General features: G+C 48.0%; 3 protein-coding genes across 4 annotated transcripts in view; 1 reads left to right on the forward strand and 2 right to left on the reverse strand.

Moving 5' to 3' along the window:
• Positions 1-339: 339 nt before the first annotated feature.
• Dcps (Decapping enzyme, scavenger) lies at positions 340-11,201 on the reverse strand. Its single transcript, XM_077639111.1, has 4 exons — positions 10,826-11,201; positions 10,577-10,722; positions 1,980-2,204; positions 340-700 (listed from the first exon to the last, which is right to left on the reverse strand). The coding sequence occupies exons 1-4, from the start codon at positions 11,172-11,174 to the stop codon at positions 431-433; spliced, it is 990 nt and encodes a 329-aa protein (XP_077495237.1). The 5' UTR covers positions 11,175-11,201; the 3' UTR covers positions 340-430.
• A 198-nt stretch (positions 11,202-11,399) lies between these two features.
• LOC144107213 (CCA tRNA nucleotidyltransferase 1, mitochondrial) lies at positions 11,400-12,997 on the forward strand. Its single transcript, XM_077640220.1, has one exon. The coding sequence runs from the start codon at positions 11,571-11,573 to the stop codon at positions 12,939-12,941; it is 1,371 nt and encodes a 456-aa protein (XP_077496346.1). The 5' UTR covers positions 11,400-11,570; the 3' UTR covers positions 12,942-12,997.
• Positions 12,991-25,431, reverse strand: part of LOC144107211 (E3 ubiquitin-protein ligase makorin-1-like) — a 37,776-nt gene continuing 25,335 nt past the window's right edge. For both annotated transcript variants that reach the window (XM_077640218.1, XM_077640219.1), the window contains 3 exons: positions 24,973-25,083; positions 15,790-15,949; positions 12,991-14,507 (listed from right to left, as the gene is read on the reverse strand). In XM_077640218.1, the coding sequence (XP_077496344.1) occupies positions 14,367-14,507; positions 15,790-15,949; positions 24,973-25,083 (412 nt within the window). In that variant the 3' untranslated portion in view covers positions 12,991-14,366. The remainder of the gene's footprint in view (positions 14,508-15,789; positions 15,950-24,972; positions 25,084-25,431) is intronic.

A 25,431-nucleotide genomic window follows, 5' to 3' on the forward strand; every position in this document is an offset into this window, starting at 1 on the left:
GCCTTACATCCCGGTGTACACCTCAACTGCACCATAAGGAAAGGGAGGAAAGTGTGAGTGAAGGAAGAAAGGTGCTGTAGTGGAGAGCTCTGGAATAATTTCAACCACCTGGGGATCTTTAATGTGCACTGACATCACACAGCACACAGGCGCCTTTGTGTTTTGCCTTCATCGAAATGTGGCTGCCAAGGCCAGGTTTATACCAATTTCCACCGTATCAAAATGCGGTCACAGCGACCAGCATTCGATATAGAGGCCTGGTGCTCAACAGGCGACCGCCATGACCACTGAGCCCGTGAAGCTGATCAGCGTAGGGTCTCAGGAAGAAGTAGTACAACGTAAAGAAGTAGTAAAAGCTTTCTGGCGAGTGGTCGTATTGCGAAATAAGAGGAACAGAAAGGTAGGCTGCGGTCGCCCCGTTGCCGTGGTCCTAGTCGAAGTAGCTGGCCTCCTTGAACTTGACGTGCAGCCCATCGCCTTCCTTTACAGTGAAGCCCAGCGTGGCCCGCTGGTAGTAGTCCGGGCACGTCTCCAGGTTGGAGATGACCGTGGTCAGCAGGTGCGCCCTCTCCACCTGCGTGCCAGGTGCCTCGAAGCCCAGCACGGAGAAGTGCACGTGCAGGTGGTAGTAGGACGGCTGGTAGTGCAGGTAGCCGCGCAGCCGGTGAGAGGGCACGCCGAACTGCAGCGCCAACGCCGCCTGCCGGAAAACCGAGATATTAGGCTACTCGCACACAATATGGAGATGTAAGGGTAGGCCTGGTTACAAAAACCGGATGTCATCAGTGACACTACGCACAGAAAGGGTCCACTCATTATGAAGCGTTCAATAAAGCTATTTATACATTATACAAGGTGTTTCACCTAAGAATTTAGACATTTTAAAAATGGGCTTTTTGAGTTAAAAGCGCTTTTTTCGGCGTAGCATTGTCAGCGGTTTAGTACATCAAAATACAGCTAAGATGTGCTAACTAGCAGGCTGGTTAACTAATATTCAATAGTCAACTTTTTAACTATTACTGTTAGACTCCTTGATTATTGAGACGCATGTGGCTTGCCGTAAGTAATATCATATCAGTTTTTAGAATTTCAAAAACGCGGCTTCCCTCGGCGCTGTGGCCTGACAAGTACTGGCTATTTCGACGGATAACGTGCACTGCAAAGATTACTTTGCCTCCAAGCTTCTCGAAAGCGCATGTATTTTGGCGCGATGTAGCCAAAATTTGTTTGGCCACAGCGCCGAGGGTAACCCCATTTTTTTAATCTAAAAACTGATATTACTTACGGCAGGCTGCATGCCTCTCAATAATTAAGGAGCCTAACAGTAATAGTTCAAAAATTAACATTTAATATTAGTTAACTAGCTTCTCAGTTCACACATCTTAGCTGTATTCTTATATACTACACCGCTGAGAATCCTATGCCGAAAACAGTGCTCTTCTAACTCAAAAAGCCTATTTTTAAAAATGTCTAAACTCTTAGGTCAGGGCCCACATTAAACTCAGGGCCCATGTTTGAAAAATGACCGCTCTGACCGCGCCACCCGTAGCTTCCAGAGGAACCGCTCACGTGCGCAGAAACAAAACTTGCTCACAGGCGGCGCCACCATCTGTCAACCTCCGAAGACTGGCCACTGGTCATGGCTGGATTTTCACTCGGTGTTTCGTAATGGTACGATTACAATGGCAGGGCTCAACAGCAGGGGGGTATTTATGGGTCACTTTTGGAGGTGCCGGTCTCATTTCAACAATGCATTTCTTGGAGCTTATTTTTCACCGTAAAATGGGGGTTCAGCCATGGTTCAGTATGGCTTTTGGGACCCCTCACTTCCCCCTTAAACCACCTCTTCTCCACGGCATCATAGGGGAAGATTTCTTCATTGCTGCTCACGGCGCTGTAGTCGGGTGCCGTGCTGAAAAATAGACCTCGTTCACACGTGGTGCGGCGCGATAGTATAGAGGCCATAATGCTTCACTCACGTTGACCTTGGTGGTGATGTTCCGCAGGAGGGGCAGGTGGTCGGGCGTCAGGTCCCTCAGCGACCGGATCCCCCTCTTGTGGCAGATGACGAGCACATACAGGTTCTCGGGCTGCTTGGTGTCCCACTTCATGTCCGGAAGAAGGACGAAGCCCGTCTCCGGGTCCGGGTCCTCGTAAAGGATGCGCTCGGACTCCTTCTTGTGCTCGAGGATGTTGTACACCCACTGGAACACGAAAAAGCGCCCCGCTTCGTTAACACGTTACTCGCCATTTTTATTCAATAAAGAAATCGCCTAAATATTCTATGCGGGCCTCATGACATGCTTGTGTCTCGTTCTGCAAAAAAGCGGCTGTTAAAACGTTTGCAGGCTTGTAGCTTTGCATAGAGAAGGGAGACAGCCCCAAAGGTGACAGACGAAAGGCAAATGATGATGAAAATACAGACTTAAACGCGCTCCTATTTCTTAAACGCGCGCCTTAGACTGCACCCCACAGCTAAACCAGCGAATTGTTCGAGCTCAAATTTCGCAGAGAAATGGCATTTGCTCGGCAGAATCGTTTTATACCACATTTGTTTGGGGTACTCGCCTGAATCAATAAGAAAGACGGATATTGGCATGGTCTGCAGCGACGACAAAACAAAACAGGCTGGTGGCGCCATCTCGGTGGGCGACTGTGGAGATTAGGCGAAGGAGGGGGGTAATTTGCAGGAGGTTTGAAGACTCCTCAGTAACTGCTTTATCAGTGATCACAAAAAGCTTAGTCTGGCCAAAACTGCACTAAGTTTGAAGACTCGTGGTACAGCATCCTCAAACCTCCCGCAAAACACTCCCCCGCCTCCTTTGCCGAATGCCGCTGAGAAAGCGGCCTGGTTAGATTCGTCGTCGCCGCAGGCGATGAGAATATACGACTTCTTATTGATTCAGGCATGTACTCCAAACAAATGGGGCATAACACAAATTTTCCGACCAAATGCCACTTCTCTGCAAAATTTGAGCTCGAACAATTCACCAGTTTAGCTGTGAGGTGCAGCCTAAGGCGCGCTTTTAATTGCGGAACACACTGTATTTATTGTAGTACAGGTAGAAGGGGGAAAGAGGAGGGTGTAGAGTGATCACTCTAGGAGGTTTGTGTCCTAAGTCTGGGACTCCACTGGCGTAAGCTGCTACCCTTGCTCATTCGATGAGATGACGCTCACGTCCTCCTTCTGAGCTAGGCAGTGCTGCCTCCCGCCCCTCCCGCGTTGGCTGAGACTGGCGCTGAAACTACCAACAAAGTGTGTGAGCTATTATATACGTGAATGAAGACTAAAGCACGTGCTCGTACTCTTTTTGAAAGGGTTATCACTGAGGCACTGCTGATTACCACAGCCGGAGACAGTGCTTGAGCACACCTTCCATTTTACCGACTGACAAGGAATTTGCTTTTTTTTTAACGATAATAATCTTGGCACTTGCTTCTGCTACATTGTTCTGACACTGCTTTTGCGTCAATTTCTGTTTTTAGTTTTGGGTGAAACTGCCGCGTGTCTTTGTTCCATGGGCCACAGTTCTGACTCAGCTTTAGCACCAACCTGTTATCTTTAGTCGCTTTTCCCCCCGTTGTTAAAGGGACGATGAAATGATAGTTACTGAGGTTAGGAAAAACGAATAGGCGATCGGTATTCCATCATTCGTCACCGCACCGAAGAAAATCTTAAAGCTAGCTTCATTAGTACCGAAGATATCGGCGATTAAAAATGATTCTGTTCCTCACACCACCTAAGCTCATGTAGGCTGACGCGCCACAAAAAAAATATAAAGAAAACAGGTAGGGACTGCACCCCATCGCGCTCACGTCAATTGGACAAGCCCAATGAGGAGGCTAGCCCAGGTTCCCCATTATACGTCATCGAGGTAGGGGGCGGCTAAGAACCTGCGAGCACGAATTTCTAAACGTTGTGTTAATTATTGGCTACACGCACAGCTTTTAAATTTGACCTGAATGCTTAAAAAACCACCTCTACAGACTCGTTTCTTTAGAATGTGGCCATCAAAATTGCTTCAGGGTCCCTTTAACTTTTACTTTTGACTACGCTTTTGCTTCGATATACCTGACACTGCTCTCGCTGCCGCTTCTGGTCGCATCTAGCATTACAGAACAAAACGATAAAGCCGCGTGCCGGCGGTTTTGAATGCGAACGATCAAACGGTATAAACATTGACGGCAATACAAAACGAGCTGAAATGGACAGCTTTATAGATGTGCGTACGAGGGGTTATCAATTGGATAAAAAATTTTGTGCATAGTTTGTTTAAATTCTGGTAATCATGATCATTTACAAGGGTCAGACAGTCGACTTCTGTTGGGACATGACTGGTTTAGGTTACCCATATAAGAAACGCTTTACAACTGGCTACGAAGCCAAGTATCTCAGCTCCACTGTGCTTAGAACTGAACTGTTTCAATTGTCAGAAATCTGATCCAAGTGCAAGCAATTTAAGACTGGGTGGGGAGGGGGGCACTGCCACCTCTGGAAAAATGTTGGGGGGGGGGGGGGGGAGGGTGGCGCCCCCCTTGGCCCCCTGTTACAGGGTCCCTGCCTGTCTCTTAACAGTGCACCTACCATTTTACATTCCATAACTCAGTGCGCTCTCTTTAATTTAGGTTGAAACCTTTTCGTTAGCCTCCACGTTTCTACTCCATAGGTATCAGTAAGATATAGCTGTTATACACTTTCCTCTTGAGGGATACTGGTGAACTGCTGCTAATGATGATCTGAGAGTACATCTGCCAGAATGCGCCTTACCCCATTCTTATCCTAGATATATTGCACTCTCATGGTCCGGATCTGGGGTCATCAACTGCTTTAAGTAGTAATGGTAGCACCTCGCTATCCCTTCAGAGACTGTGTTCCGAAGTTGTTCAAATACCACTCAAAGCAGCAATAGGTCTGGAATCATAACACGGGAACCATTCCAATGCTTTTTATTTTTCCTGACCACAAGACAAACCACGGAGTTTTAATGCGTCAGACTACAGTTAAAAATCAAATGTGATTGAAATGCTCTAATGATGAGCATTCTCTCTAACCTCCGACCTTAGAATGATATCAGAGGCCATGTTTTGTTGGTTGAGAAACTACAAAAAATAAACGCGCGTCGGGAGCTCCACTGGGGAAAAAAGAAAGTCAATAACAAAGAAACACGCACGCTTCAAGGCACATCTGGCCTATAATGCAGTTTCTGTCCTATTACACGTTTCAACTGTAGATTTTTATCCTTCTTCAAAAATTACTTTTAGTTACCTTTTGGCGCGCCCAATGATTTACATGTACATAAACAACACTTCAAAATTGCCTCTCCAGGCTCTCCGGTCTGACGCCCGAATCACATATTGTATGTATAGCATCACACGGTTCGAAGTTAGATGGGCTTGAATGCAATTCCTACAGAACGACAGCATACAAAGCTCGCACGGAAATAACCAGCATTTTGTGAGGCGAACTGTTCTCCAAGCAGGTGTGCCGGCCACTTTGAGAGCCTTCGGTGCGAAAGCCATACATCGTAGAACCAGGCAACTACTGGGCACTGTCTTTTTTATTGCCAATTCCAACATATATCACAATACTACAACACAGGGCAGAGCACTATTTTTATTACTTTTTTAGCCCACCTTAACGAACGTTACGACACAATAGTGGCGCGGGCGGGGTCTTCCCATTTGATCTCAAGCTACTTGTTGTATCGTAGTAATGATAATTAGCAATGAAACAGTACACGTAGCATACGGTCGAGCCGATCTGTATTCTCCTACTCCGTCGTCTTCTCTCTCCCCCATGCGCGCGAGTGCGTGCAGCGCACTTGCCACACTTCATCTTTATCACATTTCCGCCGCACTTAAAAAAAACAAAATGTCTAGCGGATGTCATAGTCTTTGAACCATGCGGGCCGCTTTTTGCGAGTACTTCGGCGAGGCGGCGCAGGAGGTGAAGCCGCAGTTGCCGCTGTGGATTTACTACACGAGGGTTGAGGAGCGGCTGCCGATTCGGGAGCGGGCGGAACGGCTGGCATCATATGGATTGAAGGCGCGTCCGAAGAAGGACCCTGGACCACGGTTCCGGACTGTGGACTGGGCGGCGGCATTCGGTTGCCGTCGATAGGCGGCGAAATATCACCGAAAAGGGCGCTGGAGCTGAGGAGGACAGTTGCTGCTGAACTACTTCTGGGCGAACCGCAGAAAACTTGGACGAGTGCCACGCTCGCCCATCATCCAGCAGATAAGATGCAGGTCCACGCTGCTCCACAACCTTCCGAGGCTCCGAAAACCGAGCTGACAGTTTGCCTCGCACATTTGGTTTGCGGACACGCACGTACTGGCCAATCTGAAAGTCACGACACTGGGCGCCACTCCGCTGGTCCGCATAAAGCTTGTATTGCGCTTGTTTCTCGTCAAGCCTCTGCCGCAAAAGCTTAAGCGCTTTTGTCGGATCCATTGAGAAGGACTAATCCGGCAGTCCTACGACGTTAAGTCTTGTGCGGGTCAACCGGCCATGAAGTAGGACAGCTGGTGCAATTCCTGTCGTGGCATGGGGCGTACAGCGGTAGACACCGAGGTAGTCCACAATCGCTGTACGTAGGTCGCGTCGCTCGCACAGAGCCAGCTGAATGTAGGACTTAAGCACTCGATTGAATCGTTCAACGAGTCCATTAGCTTGGGGATGGTACACTGAAGAGTAGCAATGGCGTATCCCCCGTTCGCGGAGGAAAGTTTGCATGGCCATCGATGAAAATTGAGGTCCGTGGTCAGAGACAATCTCTTGAGGGTAACCCTCACGAGCGAAGAGGCCAAGCAGGAATTCTTGAACGGTTTGAGTTGTGATGGCATCAGCGAAGACAACTTCTGGCCACTTACTGTAATAATCCATGAGAGTAATCGCGAAGCGGCAGCCACTGAGAGCTTGGTCGAAAGGCCCCACGATATCAATGGCAACCTTATCCCAAGGTTTCTCTGAGAAGGCGACAGGTTGCAGAGGAGCTGCCACCGGACGAGCCGATTTGTCACAGGACTGGCACACGACGCATGTCCGTACCATTTCTTCGACGTGCTCATCCATTCGCGGCCACCAGTAGAGCTCTCGCAGTCGACTTTTCGTGCGGCTGATCCCGGGGTGTGACTCGTGCGCGATGTCCATGAGGCGTCGGCGCAAACTTTCGGGAACGACGAGCCTGTCACCTCGGTACAAGACGCCTTGCACGACGGACAGCTCCGAGCGCAGGAGATAGTATGGCCTAAGGTTCTCCGGTAGGGATTTCTTGTCCGGCCATGACGCCGATGTAAACTGAATGGCTTGAGCAACTGCCGCGTCGCTGATGGTTGCCTCTTGAAGCTCTTGTAGAGTCACGGCTGGCGATAGCAGGCAGACGAAGTCGTTGTCACTGGCGTCGAACTCACTGGGCTCACTGCACGATGTGGTCGGTAAGGGAAGGCGAGACAGAGCATCCGCAACAGAGTTGTCATTGCCTTTGCGGTACTCTACAGTGTAGTTGTAGCACAACAGGCGAGCCGACCAACGTGAAATTCGCAACGGCCGATGGCCCGTTCCTTTCGTCGACAGCAAAATGACAAGTGCACTGTGGTCGGTGCGTAGAACAAAAGGCCGGCCCCACAAATACATGTGCCACCGTTCGCACGCCCAAACGCAAGCTAGGGCCTCACGTTCACCAACAGAGTACTTTCTTTCTTGGGGTGTCAAGGTACGGGAGGCAAACGCAACAGTTTGCAGGGAATGGCCGTTGTCTTGCTGAAGCACTGCCCCAAGGCCATATCCGGAAGCGTCAGTCGTTACGACCACGGGAAGGGCAGGATCAAAAAAATGCAACACGTCACATGACGTCAACATGGACTTCAGTAGTTTGAAGCTTGAATCCGCAGTAGCAGTCCAAGTGAAGGCGGAGTCGCTGCCTCGAAGTAGGGCGCGCATAGGCTCAACGACGTCGGAGTAATGCGGGATAAACTTGGAGTAGAAACCCGCAAGTCCAAGGAGGGAGCGAAGATCGCTGATGTTAGATGGAGTCGGAGCCTTCGTAATCGCCTCGATGGCAGAAGAAAGCGGAAACAGTCCTTCACCGCTGACAACATGCCCCAATAAAGTGAGCCTCGGAACATCGAAGACACATTTGTGGTTGAGCTTGAGTCCGGCTTGGGACAGGCGCTCGAGAACAGCACGAAGGTTGGTCAGGTGCTCCTGTCGGGAGGTGCCATGGACTATGATGTCGTCGATGTAGAAGAGGACACCTTTGAACCCTTTTAAAATTAAGTGCATCATCATCTGAAAAGCCGAAGGCGCCGAAGCAAGGCCGAAACACACTCGTTTGAAGCGGAAGAGGCCATCATGGGTAATGAATGTGGTCAATTCCCGACTCTCAGGGCTAAGTGGTACTTGATGGTAAGCCGAGGCAAGGTCCAACTTCGAAAAACGCTGTGACCCGGCCAAGCTATGTAGAAGTTCTTCCGTTTGAGGCAAAGGAAAACTGTCGACCACAATAGCCTTGTTCGGCTCACGCAAATCGACGCACATTCGGATGGAGCCATCTTTTTTCCGAGCCACGACTATGGGTGAAATCCACTTGGAAGCGTCGACCCGTTCAATGATGTCTTGAGCTTCAAGCTTCTGGAGTTCCTCGGACACCTTCTGACGAATGGCAAACGGCAGCCGTCGGAGCTTGCAAGCAACAGGAGAAATGGAATCCTGCACTCTGACTTTGTGCACGTAGCCACGAGCAACTCCGAGTTCCTTGGAGAAGAGATGTTCGAAGTGTGGACGTAGCTCAGGAGGTAACAGAGGCATATCAGGTGTCATGGAAAGACATTCCAACGATGCACCTTTGATCTTCATTTGTAGAGCGGCAATGGAATCCAGGCCCAGCAGCGTTGTGCCTCCCGAGACAACGTACAACAGGATGCAGGCGGTATGGTCGTGGAACTTTGCTGTGGCAACAAAACACCCTTGGACTATAATCCGAGACTTAGAATAGTCCAATAGTTAAACTGCAGTTGATTTAAGCGGGAAACATTTAGCGAAGAATCGGTGGTATAGATCTTCAGAAATAATTGACACAGATGAGCCGGTGTCAATCAGGAAGCGGATGAACTTGCCTTCAATTAGGACTGAGGCGAAAATTCCGTTTTTTTGACTTCCAACATTGAGAATAGACGCACTGCTGGAGCCATCCGGCATCGACGATGTGTCAGCAGTATCTGCAACTTGCTGAACTTGAACAGGACGGTCGGACGACTTGCAGAGAGAGTCGAAATGGCCCACCTTGCCGCACCAACGACACTTGCGGTTGCGGGCTCGGCATGCAGGGTTGTTCGCTAGGTGAGTTGTAGAACCGCAGCGGTAGCACATGCGCTCTGGTATTGCAGCAGCAGGTTGTGATGGTTGACTTTGGCACTTGCAGCAATGGCCTGAGGTGGTGTTTGTCTCGATCCGCGCTCGCATCTCACACGATGTACTGGAGCGTCCTCCTCAGCCCTGGCTTCCCGGGAAGCTTGCTCACACTGTCGAGCAAGGAGCATGGCGCGCGACAGAGTCAAGGAGGAGCCTTCCATGAGTAGGCGCTCACGCAGATGGCAACTCGAGGTCTTCTCCACCAGCTGGTCCCTGATCATATCGTCCGCCATGGTCCCAAACCCGCAGTCGCCGACAAGGCTGCAAAGGACAGCGACGTACTCATCGGTTGTCTCTCCTGGAGCCTGAACTCGACGGCGAAAGCGATGACGTGCGGCGATTACATTCACGGACGATTTGTAATGCTCCGACAGGATGGATATCGCCGCATCAAATTCGTCAAGGCGGGGCGCCTCGTCACCGGAGTGCGAAGCCGCAGCTGTAGGCGCTGGAGTGGACGACGGCGACGTCAATGTATATGTATAAAAAATGCGCTGACCTTCCAGTCCGAGGCAATTCAGCAGGATGGCCTTCCGCCTGTCCGCGCCCAGAGTAGAGGCACCAGAGGCCAGCATGTAATTCCGGAACGCCAGCTGCCATTGCTCCCATGGAAGGGCAGGACGACCAGGAGTCGGAAGAAAGAGTGGTGGTGGCTGAAGCCCAGAAAAGCTCATGACGGATGGTGAGCAGGCCACGTGAAGGTCCCGAATCAAAACAGCATCCTCGTCGCCAAAATATGTTGTATCGTAGTAATGATAATTAGCAATGAAACAGTACACGTAGCATACGGTCGAGCCGATCTGTATTCTCCTACTCCGTCGTCTTCTCTCTCCCCCATGCGCGCGAGTGCGTGCAGCGCACTTGCCACACTTCATCTGTATCACACTACTGTTCAAGCACGCATCATTAGCATCATTCAAAGCAAGTCAGCAAACAAATCTTCAATCAGCAGGCGGTTTGCTTCATGTAGGTTAGTCAAGATTAAATGCTGCCGGCGAATTGTTACTAATGCATGTAACAACAACGATGATAAGTGCTGAAGCGAAACACTTCAGACGGAAACGAAATTCAGAAGTAATGGTAATGTGCCGACACATTTAAAAAACCGCAACTGAATGAAGCGGCGAGCGGATGTACGGAACAAAACGAAAAAATGCGGCGCACCTGCAACGACAGCTGCTGAGACACGATGTAAGGCTCGGTCACTTTCTTGTAGAGTTCTGGCGTTTCGGTGATCATGTGCTGCGCCTTGAAGAGGTACTTGTCGACGTGCTTTTGAGTCGCGGGACATATCACGGTGGCGGTGAGTGCTACAGAAAATTGAGAAATAAAATAAACGAAAGCTATGAGAGCGTCTCGACAGAAAGTGACAAGAACACGCAGTCGGCAGCGTCAGCAGCGCCTTGTGATTACCGTTCAGTGCTGTGGTCACTCGGCCTCCGTAGGAAGTGTAGATGTCGTTGTGGAACGTTTCTTCAAGCTTCGTGTCGGCTGTGAGGAAAAGCTCGTAATTTTCTTTGCTGAAGGGGGTCTTCTCGACGACTACGACGGCAGTGTCGGACGAATCGCCGAATGTGCCTTCCACGGCCATAAACTTGGCTCGCGCGTCCTCGCTCAGCACGCGGCGCGGCTTGAAATCTTTGAAAGACGACAGGTGCTGGAAAGCACACGCATCGCTGTCCAGCTTCGCCTTTTTCGCTTCATCTCCGATTTCTTGGTCGCTAGCAGCTCTTTTCGCCGTTTCAACTGTTGCCGCCGCCATTTTGAAGTAACTGGCTCCGAAAGTCGAAACTGGCCTGACTTAGGATAACTTATTTCAAGAAATTTTGTAAAGTAGCGCAAGAATTAACTGCTATTTGAAACAAACTTTTATTTCTTTAGTGGCAAGATAAGCTTCAATCAAGCATTTTTGTTTTAAAAATGCAAATGAACACGCGACTACAATGAACGCATGAAGCCAATCCACGGTTGCGAAGCCGTTGCCGCTTCGGAGAGAAGTGCAACCGCGGCCGCGTGAGTTTGGTCTGCTGTTGCCGTGTTTTGGTGTCCGTTTTTGATGTGCCGTAGTGCAATTAGTCTAATCTGCCCCCAAAGGAAGCATGCATTTTTAAAAACCGTAAGGAGGGCGGTCCGGAAGGCTGACGAATAGCGTTGTCTCATGTTTCAGGCCTGGCGCCGCAAAATCGTCAGTGCAGTCGTGCGCCGGTGCTGCTACCGTCGCGTGGACTTCCGCGGCTCGGCAGCGTCCTGCGGCAATCGGCCGTTGCTGCGAACCATGAAGCTCGACAGCCCTCAGTTCCGCGCGCTGTTCACGCCCGAGGTGAAAGAGCTCGTCGATATTTTCAAGCGACACGGTCACGAGCTCCGCATCGCCGGCGGTGCGGTTCGGGACCTGCTGATGCACAAACAGCCGCACGACCTGGACTTCGCGACGACCGCGACGCCAACTGAGATGAAGGAGATGTTCGAGAACGAGGGAGTGCGCATGATCAACAGCAAGGGCGAGAAGCACGGCACCATCACTGCGCGCATCAACGACAAGACCAACTTCGAAGTGACCACTTTGCGCGTGGATGTGGTGACGGACGGTCGGCACGCCGAGGTAGAGTTCACCACGGATTGGCAGACGGACGCGAACCGTCGCGACCTGACGGTTAACGCGTTGTTCCTGGGCCTGGACGGGACAGTGTACGACTACTTCCACGGCGTCGAAGACTTGGAGAAGCGGAGGGTCGTCTTCGTCGGCGACCCGGTGCAGCGAATCCAAGAGGACTACCTCCGGATACTGCGTTATTTCCGTTTCTACGGACGCATAGCTGTCGAACCGGACAACCACGAGCCGGAGATACTCACCGCGATCCGAGAGAACGTGGGTGGCCTCGCACGCATCTCGGGCGAGCGCATATGGACGGAGCTGAAGAAGATTCTCGTCGGAAACTTCAACAAGGAGCTGGTGTGCCGGATCGTCGACGTCGGTGCGGCGCCGTTCCTGGGCCTGCCCGACTCACCGGACCTGGACGAGTTCAGCAAAGTGTGCGACGCGTCGAAGCAGCTCGCGCCGCAGCCGACCACCCTTCTAGCAGCGTTGTTGCAGAACGACGCGGAAGTGACGAAAATGCACGCCAGGCTAAAGCTGTCCGCGTACGAGCGCGACTTGGCGCTCTTTGTTGTGCAACACAGGGAAGACCACAAGTCGTTTGAAGACAAATTGAAGCCGTACCAGGCGCTTCTGTTTACAACCAAAGGCAAAATAGGTGACGTCCAGGAGTGGATCTGTGAAGTGCTCAAGTACCGCGCTGAAGCAGAGTTGCTTGATCGTTTCAGGTGCTGGGATGTCCCCAAGTTTCCAGTGAATGGCAACATGCTTCTTGAACGAGGTTTGAGAAGTGGACCCCGGTTTGCAACAATCCTCAGCAAGCTGAAAGAGATTTGGTTCGAGAGTGACTTTACCATGACCTCTGAAGAACTCCTCAAGAGCCTTCCAGACATTCTGGCTGAAGTCAAAACAAGCAAACCGAAGAAAGCTTGACGTCATAGCGTTTTGTAGGCAAGGTCATCACAAAACACAGCAAGAGAGATGTTTGAGAGACACTAGCTTTATTTGATGCCAGTTCACGCTCACCGGACACTCATTTGAAAGCAGCCATGTGTACAGAGGGGTGCCAACATGCATCACGGCTTGCCGTTCTGGCGATTTTTTTGCTCCCCGAGAGACGCAGCTCACCTCCGAGTACCACGGACAATTCACTTCAATAAACTCTGTACGCACTCCCACAAGCCGTATCTCCTTCAGTGGCTGCTCTAATCTGTACACTTCACAAGCTGCGCCTCCATCTCCTCGCAGCTGCAGTCACCGCCATGTGTTTGAGTGTTTGAACATTTGCGAACGTGGCAATAAATAAGCAAGCATCATCTTTAAAACACTGCAACAACTCTCTTTCTCATAAAGATAGGCACGCTATGCATTGTACTTCAAGATGGGGGAGAGCGGTTCGCAAGCACGCACGTGCACACACACACACCACACCTCGAGATAATGACAATCACAAAACGGAGACGATTAGTTCAGCATGCCCGCACTTTGGGAAAAGAGGTGCGCAGCGGAGAATACTGCGTGGGATGCACAAACACACGCACACAAGGTGGTGTAGGAACAAGGCATAGTTTATGAATGTTTATTGTGCATCTGACTTATCTCTCTCTCTGTGGTGTTATAAATCTCTTCAAAATCTAGTTTATCTTACTCTAGTAAGCAGTCTCCTGCCTTTGGCGCAGCAAGGAGATTGGGTGGAGAAGGGGGGGGGGGGGGGGGTACAACACAAGCGGAGGACATCTTGCTAGCTACAGATGATGCAATGGAAAGCCCTGTGATGTATGACTTCAAGGCAAAACAAAAAAAAGCTGACAAGTTATACAAAAGCACTTTTTCCATTTCATTAAGGAAGCTTTCTCAACAAACTCTTTACAAAAGAAATGCAAACATGAAAAATCAACCCAAAACTCAACGCCTTTCTGCTCTTGTTGTTCCTGTGCAAAAAGAAAAAAGAGTAGGCAAGGAAGACACACCACAGGATTACATTTCTGACTGATGAGACTGCTCCAAAAGTTGCCTAGCACCTGGCCGGTGACAAAGCAAAAAAATCACAGCAAGAAGAGTTCTGAAGAAAGCGCATGTGCACGCAAGTGTGTGCAAGATAATTTTTTTTTTTTTTGGTGGCTGCCTTTTTCTACTCAAAGAAGGTTGTCGCCCCAATTTCCGGTGGTTTGGAAGAGCTACAAGGTGGCCAAGACTTGAGGGGAGGGGGAAGAGAAATGCGTTGGGTGCATTCCATTCTAAACAACCGGGAAGAAGGAAGGGGGCACTCTCAAACCACGGCGTCCAAGGAAGGTAAAGAAGATGCCAAAGGGTGGGGGGAGAGGGAAGGCGAGGCGCGTTGGGCTTCTCTTTCCGCCTTCAGTTCAGGAGGATGTCGATGTCGCTCCAGTCCGAGTCCGACTCCTCAGTCTCCGACAGGATCTCGAACACATCCTCCAGGTTGAAAGGTGCAAACATGTGACTGTCAGCAACATCCAGAAAATCCCACAGGTACAGGCGCTGCAATTTGTAGGAAAGACGCAATAACATGTTACAAACCACACAGTAGACAGGAAAACCTTAAACATGCCTGCCACAGGAGCACGGTCTCCCCGAACAATTATTAGAGTGAGCCTTGTAAAACTCTGCTACACACCGGCAAGTTAATGCAACAGAGAAAAAAATATGTTGATGCGCAGCACTGACTCACTCAAGCAAGAACGTACAGTTATTATTCATGGTGGCCAGTGTTGTGGGGTTTTGAATGTGAATTGACAAGAATATGCCTAACACCCCTGTTTAGTACCTTGTTCTCCCATAAATTTCCACGGCAGTCCGAGATCGCCTCTACGGCCAGATATATGGTAAAGCAATTAAAAAGAACCTATCTAAAGAAACAGTGGTAAACGTCTACACTTTGTCAAATCCAGACAAAACAAAATTTTCTAGAAAAGCCAACACTGCCATCTAGTTCCAGTTAGTGCTAGAACACCACTATTACAGCACATATCATTAACACCTCTTTTTGGGCTAGTTGGTGCATGCTTGAATTAGAGAAAACCTAGCGCCAAAACCATGCAAACCACAAGAACGAACGACGACGAGGCACAGGCACTATACTCACAACTGAATTTTTATTGAAGCCAGGGTGAAGCTTCAAGGGGAGAGAAAGGTGACAAGGAGGAGAAGGCGAACAAAGGCAACATCGCTTCGCAGAAACGGGCAGGGAGCCAAAAATCACACAAGAACTCCTTTATCTCTTTTTGCCTCAGTTATCATGTAATTTTTTCTTTTTCTTGGTGATTTTTGGCTCCCTGCCCGTTTCTGCAAAGCAATGTTGCCTTCTCCTTGTCACCTTTCTCTCCCCTTGAAGCTTCACCCTGTATAAGCGCCATCCTGGCTTCAATAAAAATTCAGTTGTGACTATAGCGCCTGTGCCTCGTCGTCGTTCGTCCTTGTGGTCTGCATGGTTTTGGCACTAGGTTTTCTCTAATTCAAGCACATATCAGCTGGCAATGAGTAGCTCTCAATCCAGACGGTGCTACCGCATAGTCACAAAAGAGCAGAGTCTGCTGCAGACAAATGCCAGCATTTCTGCAATGTGACAACCTCCACCGAAAATGGGCGACTCTACTCCTTAGTCATCTTATGCACTTTCACTGGTCAGCCCGTACCTGTACAATTCCCAAAGTTGCAGGCCTGACTTGCGCAACATATCGACCGATGCATGAGTGAATACGAGACACCATCAAGCAAACCATTTTTACAGGTGCATGCTCCACCAGCTCAAAACTGCACATACCTCCATGATCTCAAGCTCGCCATTGTGGTTCTGCCTACGGCGCGGCCGCGGGGGTGGCATGACGGCCTTGCTTCCATCCGGATATGTGTGCTTGTAAAAGCAAGCACCCGCAAATGGGCATTCTCCCCGACCCTCCTGGAAGTAGCGGCATGGCTTCTCACTGCATGGGGGCGGAAGAGCAAAATGAAAGACTGCATCAAGACAACTGTCCTTGAAAAAATTCTTCTCATCCAATGTAGCCAACATTCATCACTAACAAATCAGAACACTGCACAACTAACGCAGTACAGTAAAACCATTGTTAAGGCATACTTGCTTAGGCGGCAGCGCACAGTCGCGCCACACTTGGGACGCAGTTCTACGAAAATTTCTGACTGCTTTCGTTAAACCTCATGCCTAGGGGGCCAATTATGGTAAAGTGGATTACAGCAGAAGCCTCAGAAAGCACGTATCTATCCTCATGTATGAGGCTGAAGCAGTATCTCGTAAAGCAGCCATGATCTACATTGTGCATCACAAGAAAGCTCCTCCTTTGCTCTTAAATGTGCACTAAAGGGGTATCTGAACTCTTCTTTTTACTGCACGAGCTCTATCTACAGGTTCCGAGCAATCTTAGAAACTCCGAATTACCGTCCCGTGCAGCCAATTTCCCTAATTTAAATCGGACTAAACGATTTTTCTTTTTTTAACTCAAAGCTGAATGCAGGAGGAGTCGACCAACGCATGCAGTGCCTTTCAGTCAGTCCCGAGGCGGCATGCCGCTCTGCCATTGGTGTAGCGATACATAAATTAAATAGTCCACGCGTACTTTTATTTCCATGGGCCTGATTTGCAGATATTTCGTCTGCGACTGAAAATGTTTATTCGTGGAAATCTAACAAACAATATAAGCAAAAGCGAAGCTGCTACGGGACTGGATTGAAAGGCACTACACGCGTTGGCCGACTCCTTCTACCTTCAGCATTGAGTTAAAAAAAAAGGCGTTCGAGAAGGAGTTCAAGAAAAGGCAATGATCACTTCAGCTGCTACACTTATATTAGGGTCCCATGAGACAAAATGGGCATACCATGAGCGTCAGCCTTTGTTGTTTCACATTAAACAGTCGAAAACAGGCGAAAGACTCCGGCACAAAGTCATTTCTCTGAGGAACACCGCACATGACAGGCTTTTGGAACTGGATACTGAGTACCAGTAAGTGGACCCTGAACCTAAACCTTTTTTGCACGCCAACAAGCAAGCAAACCATGCTCCACGCTGTCAAGGAAAATAAATCTGCAGACATTAATCGTAGGAAACTTTTTCAGTGCGAAAGCACTTCTAGCAGCACACTGGGTGAATGCCGCGGGTCACGTGGCAGAAACGTGGCACTGGAGCAATAGGCCGCAGGCGTTCACTGGTGATGGCATTGACAACAATGTAGACTCCACTGATTTTAAGGAAAGGAGAGGCATATAACTGGCTCCCTGGTTCAGTGGATAACTCAATCCCGCTTTGAGGTACGTGGTAGTGGTGACAGATAAATGCGCTGCATGCGCTGGCATTAACGCTGTGGCAGAAACATGGCGCTGGAGTAATTGGCTGCTGGTGTTCACTGGGTTAACTGGCGTTTGCGTTGAAAACGCACAATCCGTTCATTTTTGAGGAAAGGAAAGGTGCATAAGTGGTGCCCACGGGTCAATGCACACCTCAGTCCGGCTTTGAGGTATGTGGCGGTGGTGTCAACCTACAAAAAATTGTGCTTTCGCACAATATTTCATACCCACCAATGCTCAACCACCAGCCTTTTTTTTTTACAGTATGTGCACACTATTTGAGGCAGTAGCCTATGCACTTTACTGTACTTGCCCCCATTTAATATTCTGCGATTGCTTCGTATTTATTATTATTACCGTATTTATAAGATTTTAAGTTGACTCGAATATAAGTCGACCCTGCCCTCCCCTACTGCACGTCAGGAAGGAAAAAAAAATTGGCGGTAGTTTAGCTCTGGTTAAACCTGGAGTGACGCGATAGCTACAGCTGGTCGAGTGGAACTTGGTCACATGACGAACCACGTGATCAGCCACGGCACCGCGCCGCCGGCAGCTGCTCCGCACCACGTGACCAACCAAGTGACACCGTTGCGTCGCCGCCACGCTGAAGGCTCAAAATGCTACCGTAATGTAGCTATCGCTACAAAAAAAAATTCTGAGGGCACTTAAGTATACTTAAGTCTGGTTATGTGGAGGAATGCGAAAGCATGTGTTTTAAGTAGCGGTGTGCGAATATTGAAATCTTCAAATACAAATCGAATACGAATCGAATGAAGAAAAAATTGCTTCGAATATCAAATCGAATACCGAATATCTGGTCAGCACAAAAAATAAATTCAGAAAAGATAAACACGCAAGCATTGTTGCTCATGTTTTTTTTTTCCAAAACTGTGTGGCCTTTGAAACTGAAATAAACAAAACTAAACTGTCCGAGCACCATATAAAGAAACATGATATGTGCAGAAATGCATACTACTAAACAGTATCCAACCTGTAATGTGGTCAGGCAAAATGAAATCCATAACATGACAAAACTGGAACCAAAAATAACATGATTGCTAGTAAAACCTAATTAATTCGGAGTTCAAAGAACCAACAGAAATGCCCGGGTTATTCGAAGGTCGATTTATAAAATGTCCCGCGGCCCCCCAAAAAAATTGGCTGTGGTTTAGCTCTGGTTTAACCTGGTTGAATTGCAAAAGCTTGCTTAGTTTTCACCTTAGTATTAAACTGTTCCGAAGCAGTAGAGCAACTAGATTCAGATACAGACTCTTCGTCGGTAACTTCCATGGCGAGGCTGATCAACCAACACGTAGCGCACCACTATATATCCCAGTGAAGCCACCACGGAGCAAGCGCAAGGCGAAGAGGTCGTCATATCAATGGAGAGACCACCTGTTAGGCACGGCGCCGGCTCGGGGGCGACGGCACACGCGGTGAGCGGCTCTCTTCTAGCTGCGGCGGCGAGCAGGCTGACGTCACGTGTCATCATAGCAACAGAGAGGGCTGACGTCACACTACCTGCCAAGCGCAAAGCCGGCTCTGGGGGGAGTACGGCATGCACGACGGGCGGTTAGACCTGGCGTAGTATTGCTTTCGCAATAAAAAACTACAGAAAAAGCGGTAGTCTTGTGAGACGGCTCTATCGTGCAAACACCTGTAGTCCCATGACGAGCACCGAGTTTCGGCGCGCTGCAAGACATTGCAAACGTAAGCGAGATGAGAACGCACATTGACGTAGGAATGGCGAGACTACTTCTAAAAAGGAAAAAAGAATGGCCAGCGACGCGTCAGTCAGTGTCTCAAAGCGGCACAGTGCTGAGATTAGACTACTGGCGAATGCGCGGGCCGACAGTTGCCATTGCCACGGGCGAGTGGCGAAGCTCAGAAACCAAAACTATGCGACCAGGTTATTTTTTTGACCTAGTGACAGGGGCCCTCCGAACGTTGTCACGCCTGCCGTTACGCCCCCTTAAGAGGTGCATGGGTTACAGTGCACCATGCAATAGGCGGGATTTTTACAGGATCGCTTGCCCTGTTGTGAGACCTCGACTCGCTCCTTCGGGAGCCTCACGCGAAATTCCGAAAGTAGGCTTTCCCGCATAGCGTAGTTGACCAAAACAAAATGGCGGTGGTCACACTCGGAGAGTTGAGATGAAAGAACGAATGCCATGGGTGTGGGCATTAATTAGGTAACGTATTACAGAAGGATAAAAAAAATATCACTCCAGTTCTTATATCTCGAGAGTACATTTTGCAATATGGATGCATGCAACTGTGTGGTAAAAACATGAAAGTTGGACAGTGATCAGCAATAGTTATTTCACAAACGCCAATGCACACGGTCATTTCGTTGTCACAGTAGATATGATCAATAGGGGTTGAAGATTTCTGCGTTGTTCGCGCTTTTGCGTTGCAATTGTTAGAAGTGGGTCGTCCCCATTTTGTTCGCAGCACGTGTGGTATGTGGGAAAGCCCACTTGCGGAATTGTGCACAAGGTCAAGCCTAGCGGCATCGGAATGCGATCGGTCCACGCAATAAACGATGGAGAAGAAAGAGAAAAGTGCCTTTATATTGTTTTCCTGGAGCTTTAAACTCTATATTCAGATTATCTGCCCAGATATTACGCTTTTGCCACAATCAAATTTACGAAAGTCGGCACGGTATAAGATCGCTGCTGAGTATTCGGAAATTTTCGAATATTCAGAAATTCACGAATATCATTTCTCGAATACGAATATGAACCGAATATGAAACATATTCGATTCGTATTCGAAATTTCGAATATTCGCACCGCCCTAGTTTTAAGGAAAGGAAAAGTTTTTGAGAAAAGGAAAGGACGCAGTAGCTCAGACCTCCATGGACACCTCACGCAACTGAAGGCACATATGTCATTGGTTTGAACCCCTCTCGCAAGTCTCAGAAAGCATGCAATTGAAGGTGCATATGTCACTGATCCGAACCCCTGTCGCAAGTTAGCCTCCAACTCAACTAAAACATGCAAGCTATATGCAAAGAGAAGGCCATATGAAACACACGCCAAACAAGCTACAGAAGGCAGTAGTAAGGCTTTCGCTCTCAAAAAAAGAAGGGCGTGCCCCACAGGCATATTCCAGAAAGAAAATGTATTAGTCACTAGACTACTCGTCCACACGTGCGCTAATTACCTTACTAGTGCGGTCCCACAGGATGTCATTCTAATGCCGAAGTCCCGCGATCTCCTGCTTCACAAACAACCGCACCATGCCATAGGCTGGAACAGCTGAAAATTCTGCCTCACTGCAGCCACCACTCCTGTATAACCCATTCCGAGACGTCAAACTTGCGGCGTGGTGCTCAGTTGTTCGTTTCTTCCGACAGCCATCTTGAACATAGCCGTGAACAAGCGCCAAGTGCTTACCGGCCCCAGAGCACAAATGACGACTGGCGAAGCTTTACATTAAAACTGGCAAAAAGTGACAGGCAGTTAAGTCAAATGCATCAAACAGAGTAAAAGAGAAACTGTGTACAGTGTCGGCTCTTCCATTAGCTACCGACACTCTCCGGAAACACTGCAGTTCTGAGTGGTGGTGCTGCCGCGATTGGAACAGCGGCCCTTCCGTCAACTGTGGATACTCCCATGAGCGCCAAGTGTGCAGTTAAAAGTAAAAAAAAAAATCCTTCCAAACAAGTGCGCAGAATAGCCGTATGCTACTGGGTAGAGCCGCACAGCAAACATAAAACTGCTACCATGCTGTAACGTTTCCGATATCTCATATGGCTCACCTTTATGGTGTCATGCTTTGGTTTCTATTGTAAATGCCACCTCATTGGATTTTCAAATTTAAAAAATATAGGCCGGCTTGCAATCGTGTAAATATGGTAGCATCTCCGTCTGCCCTTTGCCGCAGCCAGCTCAAAGTTAAGCACAGTTTTCAAGAAAACAAAACCTGCTTGCAAGTCACACTGCTCTGCCATTATGCAGCCTTGTCATTACCATTTTAGACAAATTGTTCTAACAGAATTCACTGCTAATATAATGTCGGAAAAGAAAAACTTGGCCGCAAAAAGAAAAAGCTTCCATGCACTCTAAACCAGCTACAGTCTATCTTATAGACATGCTACCACATGGCTAAGCTTACGATGTGCACAATTGGAAAATGAGGCACTGCAGTAATTATATAGTAACACAAGCCGCAGTTTAACAAAAGAGGAGAACATACAAGAGAACTGTTGCATGGTAATGGTCCGAATCTCTTTTCCATGTATATATTAGAGGAATACCGTCATTAGACGGGGAATTTGCATATGCCATAAACTTATTATACAAAGAGCACAAAAAAAAATGCTTTTCAAAATTCTTTAAATCATTGTCGGCCCACCTCTCCAGACACGTACTGCAGTTCCTGATGTCTGGAATAATCTCCGCAAATAAAAAAAAAATCTCCCCAGCTACGTATCTGTGCCAGCACACCTGACTTCAGTTTATTGTCAAGAAATTAGTCATTCATATCCAGGCACATACTGCAGTTCCTGATGTTTGGAATAGTCTGCCCAAATAAAAAATTAATTTAAAAAAAAGAATAATCTCCCCAGCTGTGTATATGTGCCAGCACACCTAACTTCAATTTATTGTCAAGAAATTCGTCGTTAATATCCCCTTCAGGTGCTGTGACCTCATATGTGGATGCAACATAAGCCTGCATGCATTTTCGTACATAAGGCGAATTTCCACTTTTGAATGCTGTGCTCTTACCATTTTGACCCTCCCTGTCAAGTTTGTGATGTCACCTATTGCAGCTACGGCGAAATGTATTTGTAAATAAGAAAAGAAGGGAATCCTGGTGTGTTTGGCAGCACGAGTGAGCCGCTTATATTTTTGCAATGCTCACGGTCGTGAATTTTGCAATTTACTGTTCGCAATATGTCAGATTAATGTAGAAACAGTTACGGCACATCAAATTTCATTGTCATAGTCTGCAGTGGACATTCAGAGTGGCGTGTCCGCAAATGTGGACATGGAGCCTTAATGCGGAAAATATCAAAGCAGTGTTTTCAGCCTACTATGTGCCATGTTTCCGGGCAAGTGCGGTACGAAATGGGCTTATTGCTCATAGGGGTTGAAAACTATGCTTCTACAAGGAGAAAGTTGGACAACTCAAGCGCTGAAGCATTGTTCATGAAAATAGCCGATAAAGAAGTGCCTCCAAAGCGCGACCGACAAACACAGCGTGCTATGATCAGTGCTTAAAGCCAAGAGGATCCTAAACCCCCCATCAGTACTGAAAAGGGATCCTAGAACCCCACATAGACTGTATAAATCTAAGACTGCATAAATGCAGTCTGTAGACTGCATAAATTCGAAGCAAGAAACCATTTTTATGCTTCTTTTCAGTGGTAGTCTCAACATTTCTTTTCTATCATTTTGAAAATTTCACTGCAGTAGTTAGCAACAATCAGTAACATTTTGCATAAAACCGAGACAGAGAAAAATACAAAATGGCAGAACTACACAATGGGGGATGGAAAGGGTAACCTGCACCCTTACACCACGAGTCAGTTCAGAGCTGGCCACTGAGCTCCAAGGCTACAAAACAACAATCAGCACGCTGGTGGAGCATGGGGATAGTTTGTTTCAGGTCTCCAACGTTAATTGAGCAAACAACGACCTTTAAAAATGATTTCCCCTCTTTGCAGAAACCATGTGTAAAACAGGCCGCAAGCTGCTTTCTCTCCCTCCCTCTCCACCTGTGCTCAGATCAGTCAAGACCCCTTGATGGAGCCAGACTTTAAGCACTGCCTATGATGGAAGCAACCACTGGCGCAAACTTCTGAACACGTTAATTGCACAGCGGTGCCAAAGTGAAGGCTGCACATCTAAAAGCTGTGTTCGGTGCTGGAAATGCCAAATTTTCCTCTGCCTGTTGTCACAGAATGCCTCGTTTTATCTGTTTCATAGGTCGTGAGCTCGAGAATAATTCGTTTGGTTTAGGTTTGGTTTATGGGTGTTTAATGTCCCAAAGCAACTCAGGCTATGAGGGACGCCGTAGTGAAGGACTCTGGAAATTTCGACCACCTGGGGTTCTTTAACGTGCACTGACATCGCACAGTACACGGGCCTCTAGAATTCCGCCTCCATAGAAATTCGACCGCCGCGACCGGGATCGAACCAGCGTCTTTCGGGCCAGCAGCCGAGCGCCATAACCACTGAGCCACCGCGGCGGCTAGAGAATAATTCTCTGAAGCGTATATTCTCACAGCTTAACATTTATTCATGTCTAACAATGAGTTAGAAAAGGCAAGCAAATGTTGCAGTGTTTACGTTCATGCAGCAGCTCTGAGGCGCTAGTCCACATATGTGCACGAGAATAAAATATGCTCAAATAAGAGCACTTTTACGTAATTTTTTGTGTATCACTTCTACTTGGTCTACTGATTGCGATTTATACAAAAAAAATTTTCCTTTCGACAGATTTAATCGGCGCTTGAAGGGGAGGTTATTCTGCGCTATAGATGTGGAAATGTGCAGAAGTGGAGGGCGATTTCTCTTCTCCATGTTGTTTTCAACACTCAAATTTCGAAGAAAATATTTGCCTCCTCTTTCATAATAAAATACAGAAACTCCTATGCCTTTGGTTTTCTTCTATTATTAGGTAACGCCGCCTCTCTCAAATGTTCGCACAAAGGCACTAAACCAAGCGCACAGCACCCGCCACTACAGAATAGCCCCTAGCACCAGCAGAGAGTGAGACTCGCCTAAAGAATCCCCCATCGTGTTCGCTGCCAGTGTGCAGACGTAAGGATGCGTGCGCTGCCACAGCCAGATTCCAGCCATGGCTTTGCAAAAGATTCTCATTGGGCTTATCGCAAATCGTGTCCTAACTATATTTAGCATTGGCCCTACAACATTCGCAGAAGATTATGCCCTTTCACTGGCACAAGGCCTGCAGAATTGTTTTTCAGCCACATGGTTGCACGTTTTACAAGACACGTTTTGTCACAGTCCCATGTCATGGTTAGCGGTAACACACTGAAATAATGAAAGCCTGATTAACAAATTCAGCGCATAGCTTTTAACCAGCCTCACTGCCTCGTCGGACTGGTGCGAAGCAAAGCCATCAAAAGCACAATGCTCTATCACGAGTTTGCAAACAGCACGTTCTACACATCAAAAAGTTGCCAACCATGCTGCCTCATGCCCCTGTGCAACGTGAATGAGACACCAACTTGACTTCAATGCCTATGTTGATGAGGCTGCAGGGCCTTGAAATGGTTTTGTGATGAACAGCAAGCCAACGAACAGATACAGTGTAACCTAGCTTACTAAAAGTTAACAACCTTTTATGACAACATAAAGACCCATGACATACTGAGGTGTCAAAACTGTGTGCCCACACCAAGAGCACACTCAGTGCAAAACAGAGGAGACAGCCCAAAGGAAACCAATAAGCTCCTACAAAGTTGCCACAGCCCACACTGAGATCTCATGCCAATGTAAGAGTAGCAAAGGTGCTTAGGTCAAAGTACAGCAATTCAAAAGTGGTCCCTTGCATTATTTTGCCAGAAATTCAACAGATCTGCTGGTTATACTGGTTGCACGCTGTATTGTTGTACCACGGCATCCAGTATCAACAGTATCACCGGTACAACAAGCAGGTAGCATTAGCTCACCTCATTGCAGATTTGTAGTCGGCTATTAACTTGTCCTTTTCGGCACCCATGTCCACCCAAAAGCTGCTGGGCGTCACAAAATCCGATGGGGTTCGACACTCTGGACAGGCTCTGACAATAAAAAAAAAGAAAAGAAAAATTATGGACATTTCAAGGAAAGGTGCACTTACTCATTAACCCCCATAAAAATTGGGTGTCACTGACAGAGCTTAATTACATGAAAAAGATTTTCCAAGGATTTAAAAGAACAAAAAAACTGGCTTAGTACACAGAGAGAAGTTTCAAACCAAGGTCTGATTGTGCCAAGTTTCAAAGCACACTCAAAGCAAGTTTTCTCATATGTACCGACCCACAGTTTGAAACAGGATGATGGGTATGAGAGCTGCAAATCGTACTAGGTTTAAGATAAGACATGCATAGAAGCACAAATTGCCTAGTTTAAAAACGGCAGCCTTCATC

This window comes from Amblyomma americanum, chromosome 10 (genome assembly GCF_052857255.1).
Source record: "Amblyomma americanum isolate KBUSLIRL-KWMA chromosome 10, ASM5285725v1, whole genome shotgun sequence".
Taxonomy (NCBI): domain Eukaryota; kingdom Metazoa; phylum Arthropoda; class Arachnida; order Ixodida; family Ixodidae; genus Amblyomma; species Amblyomma americanum.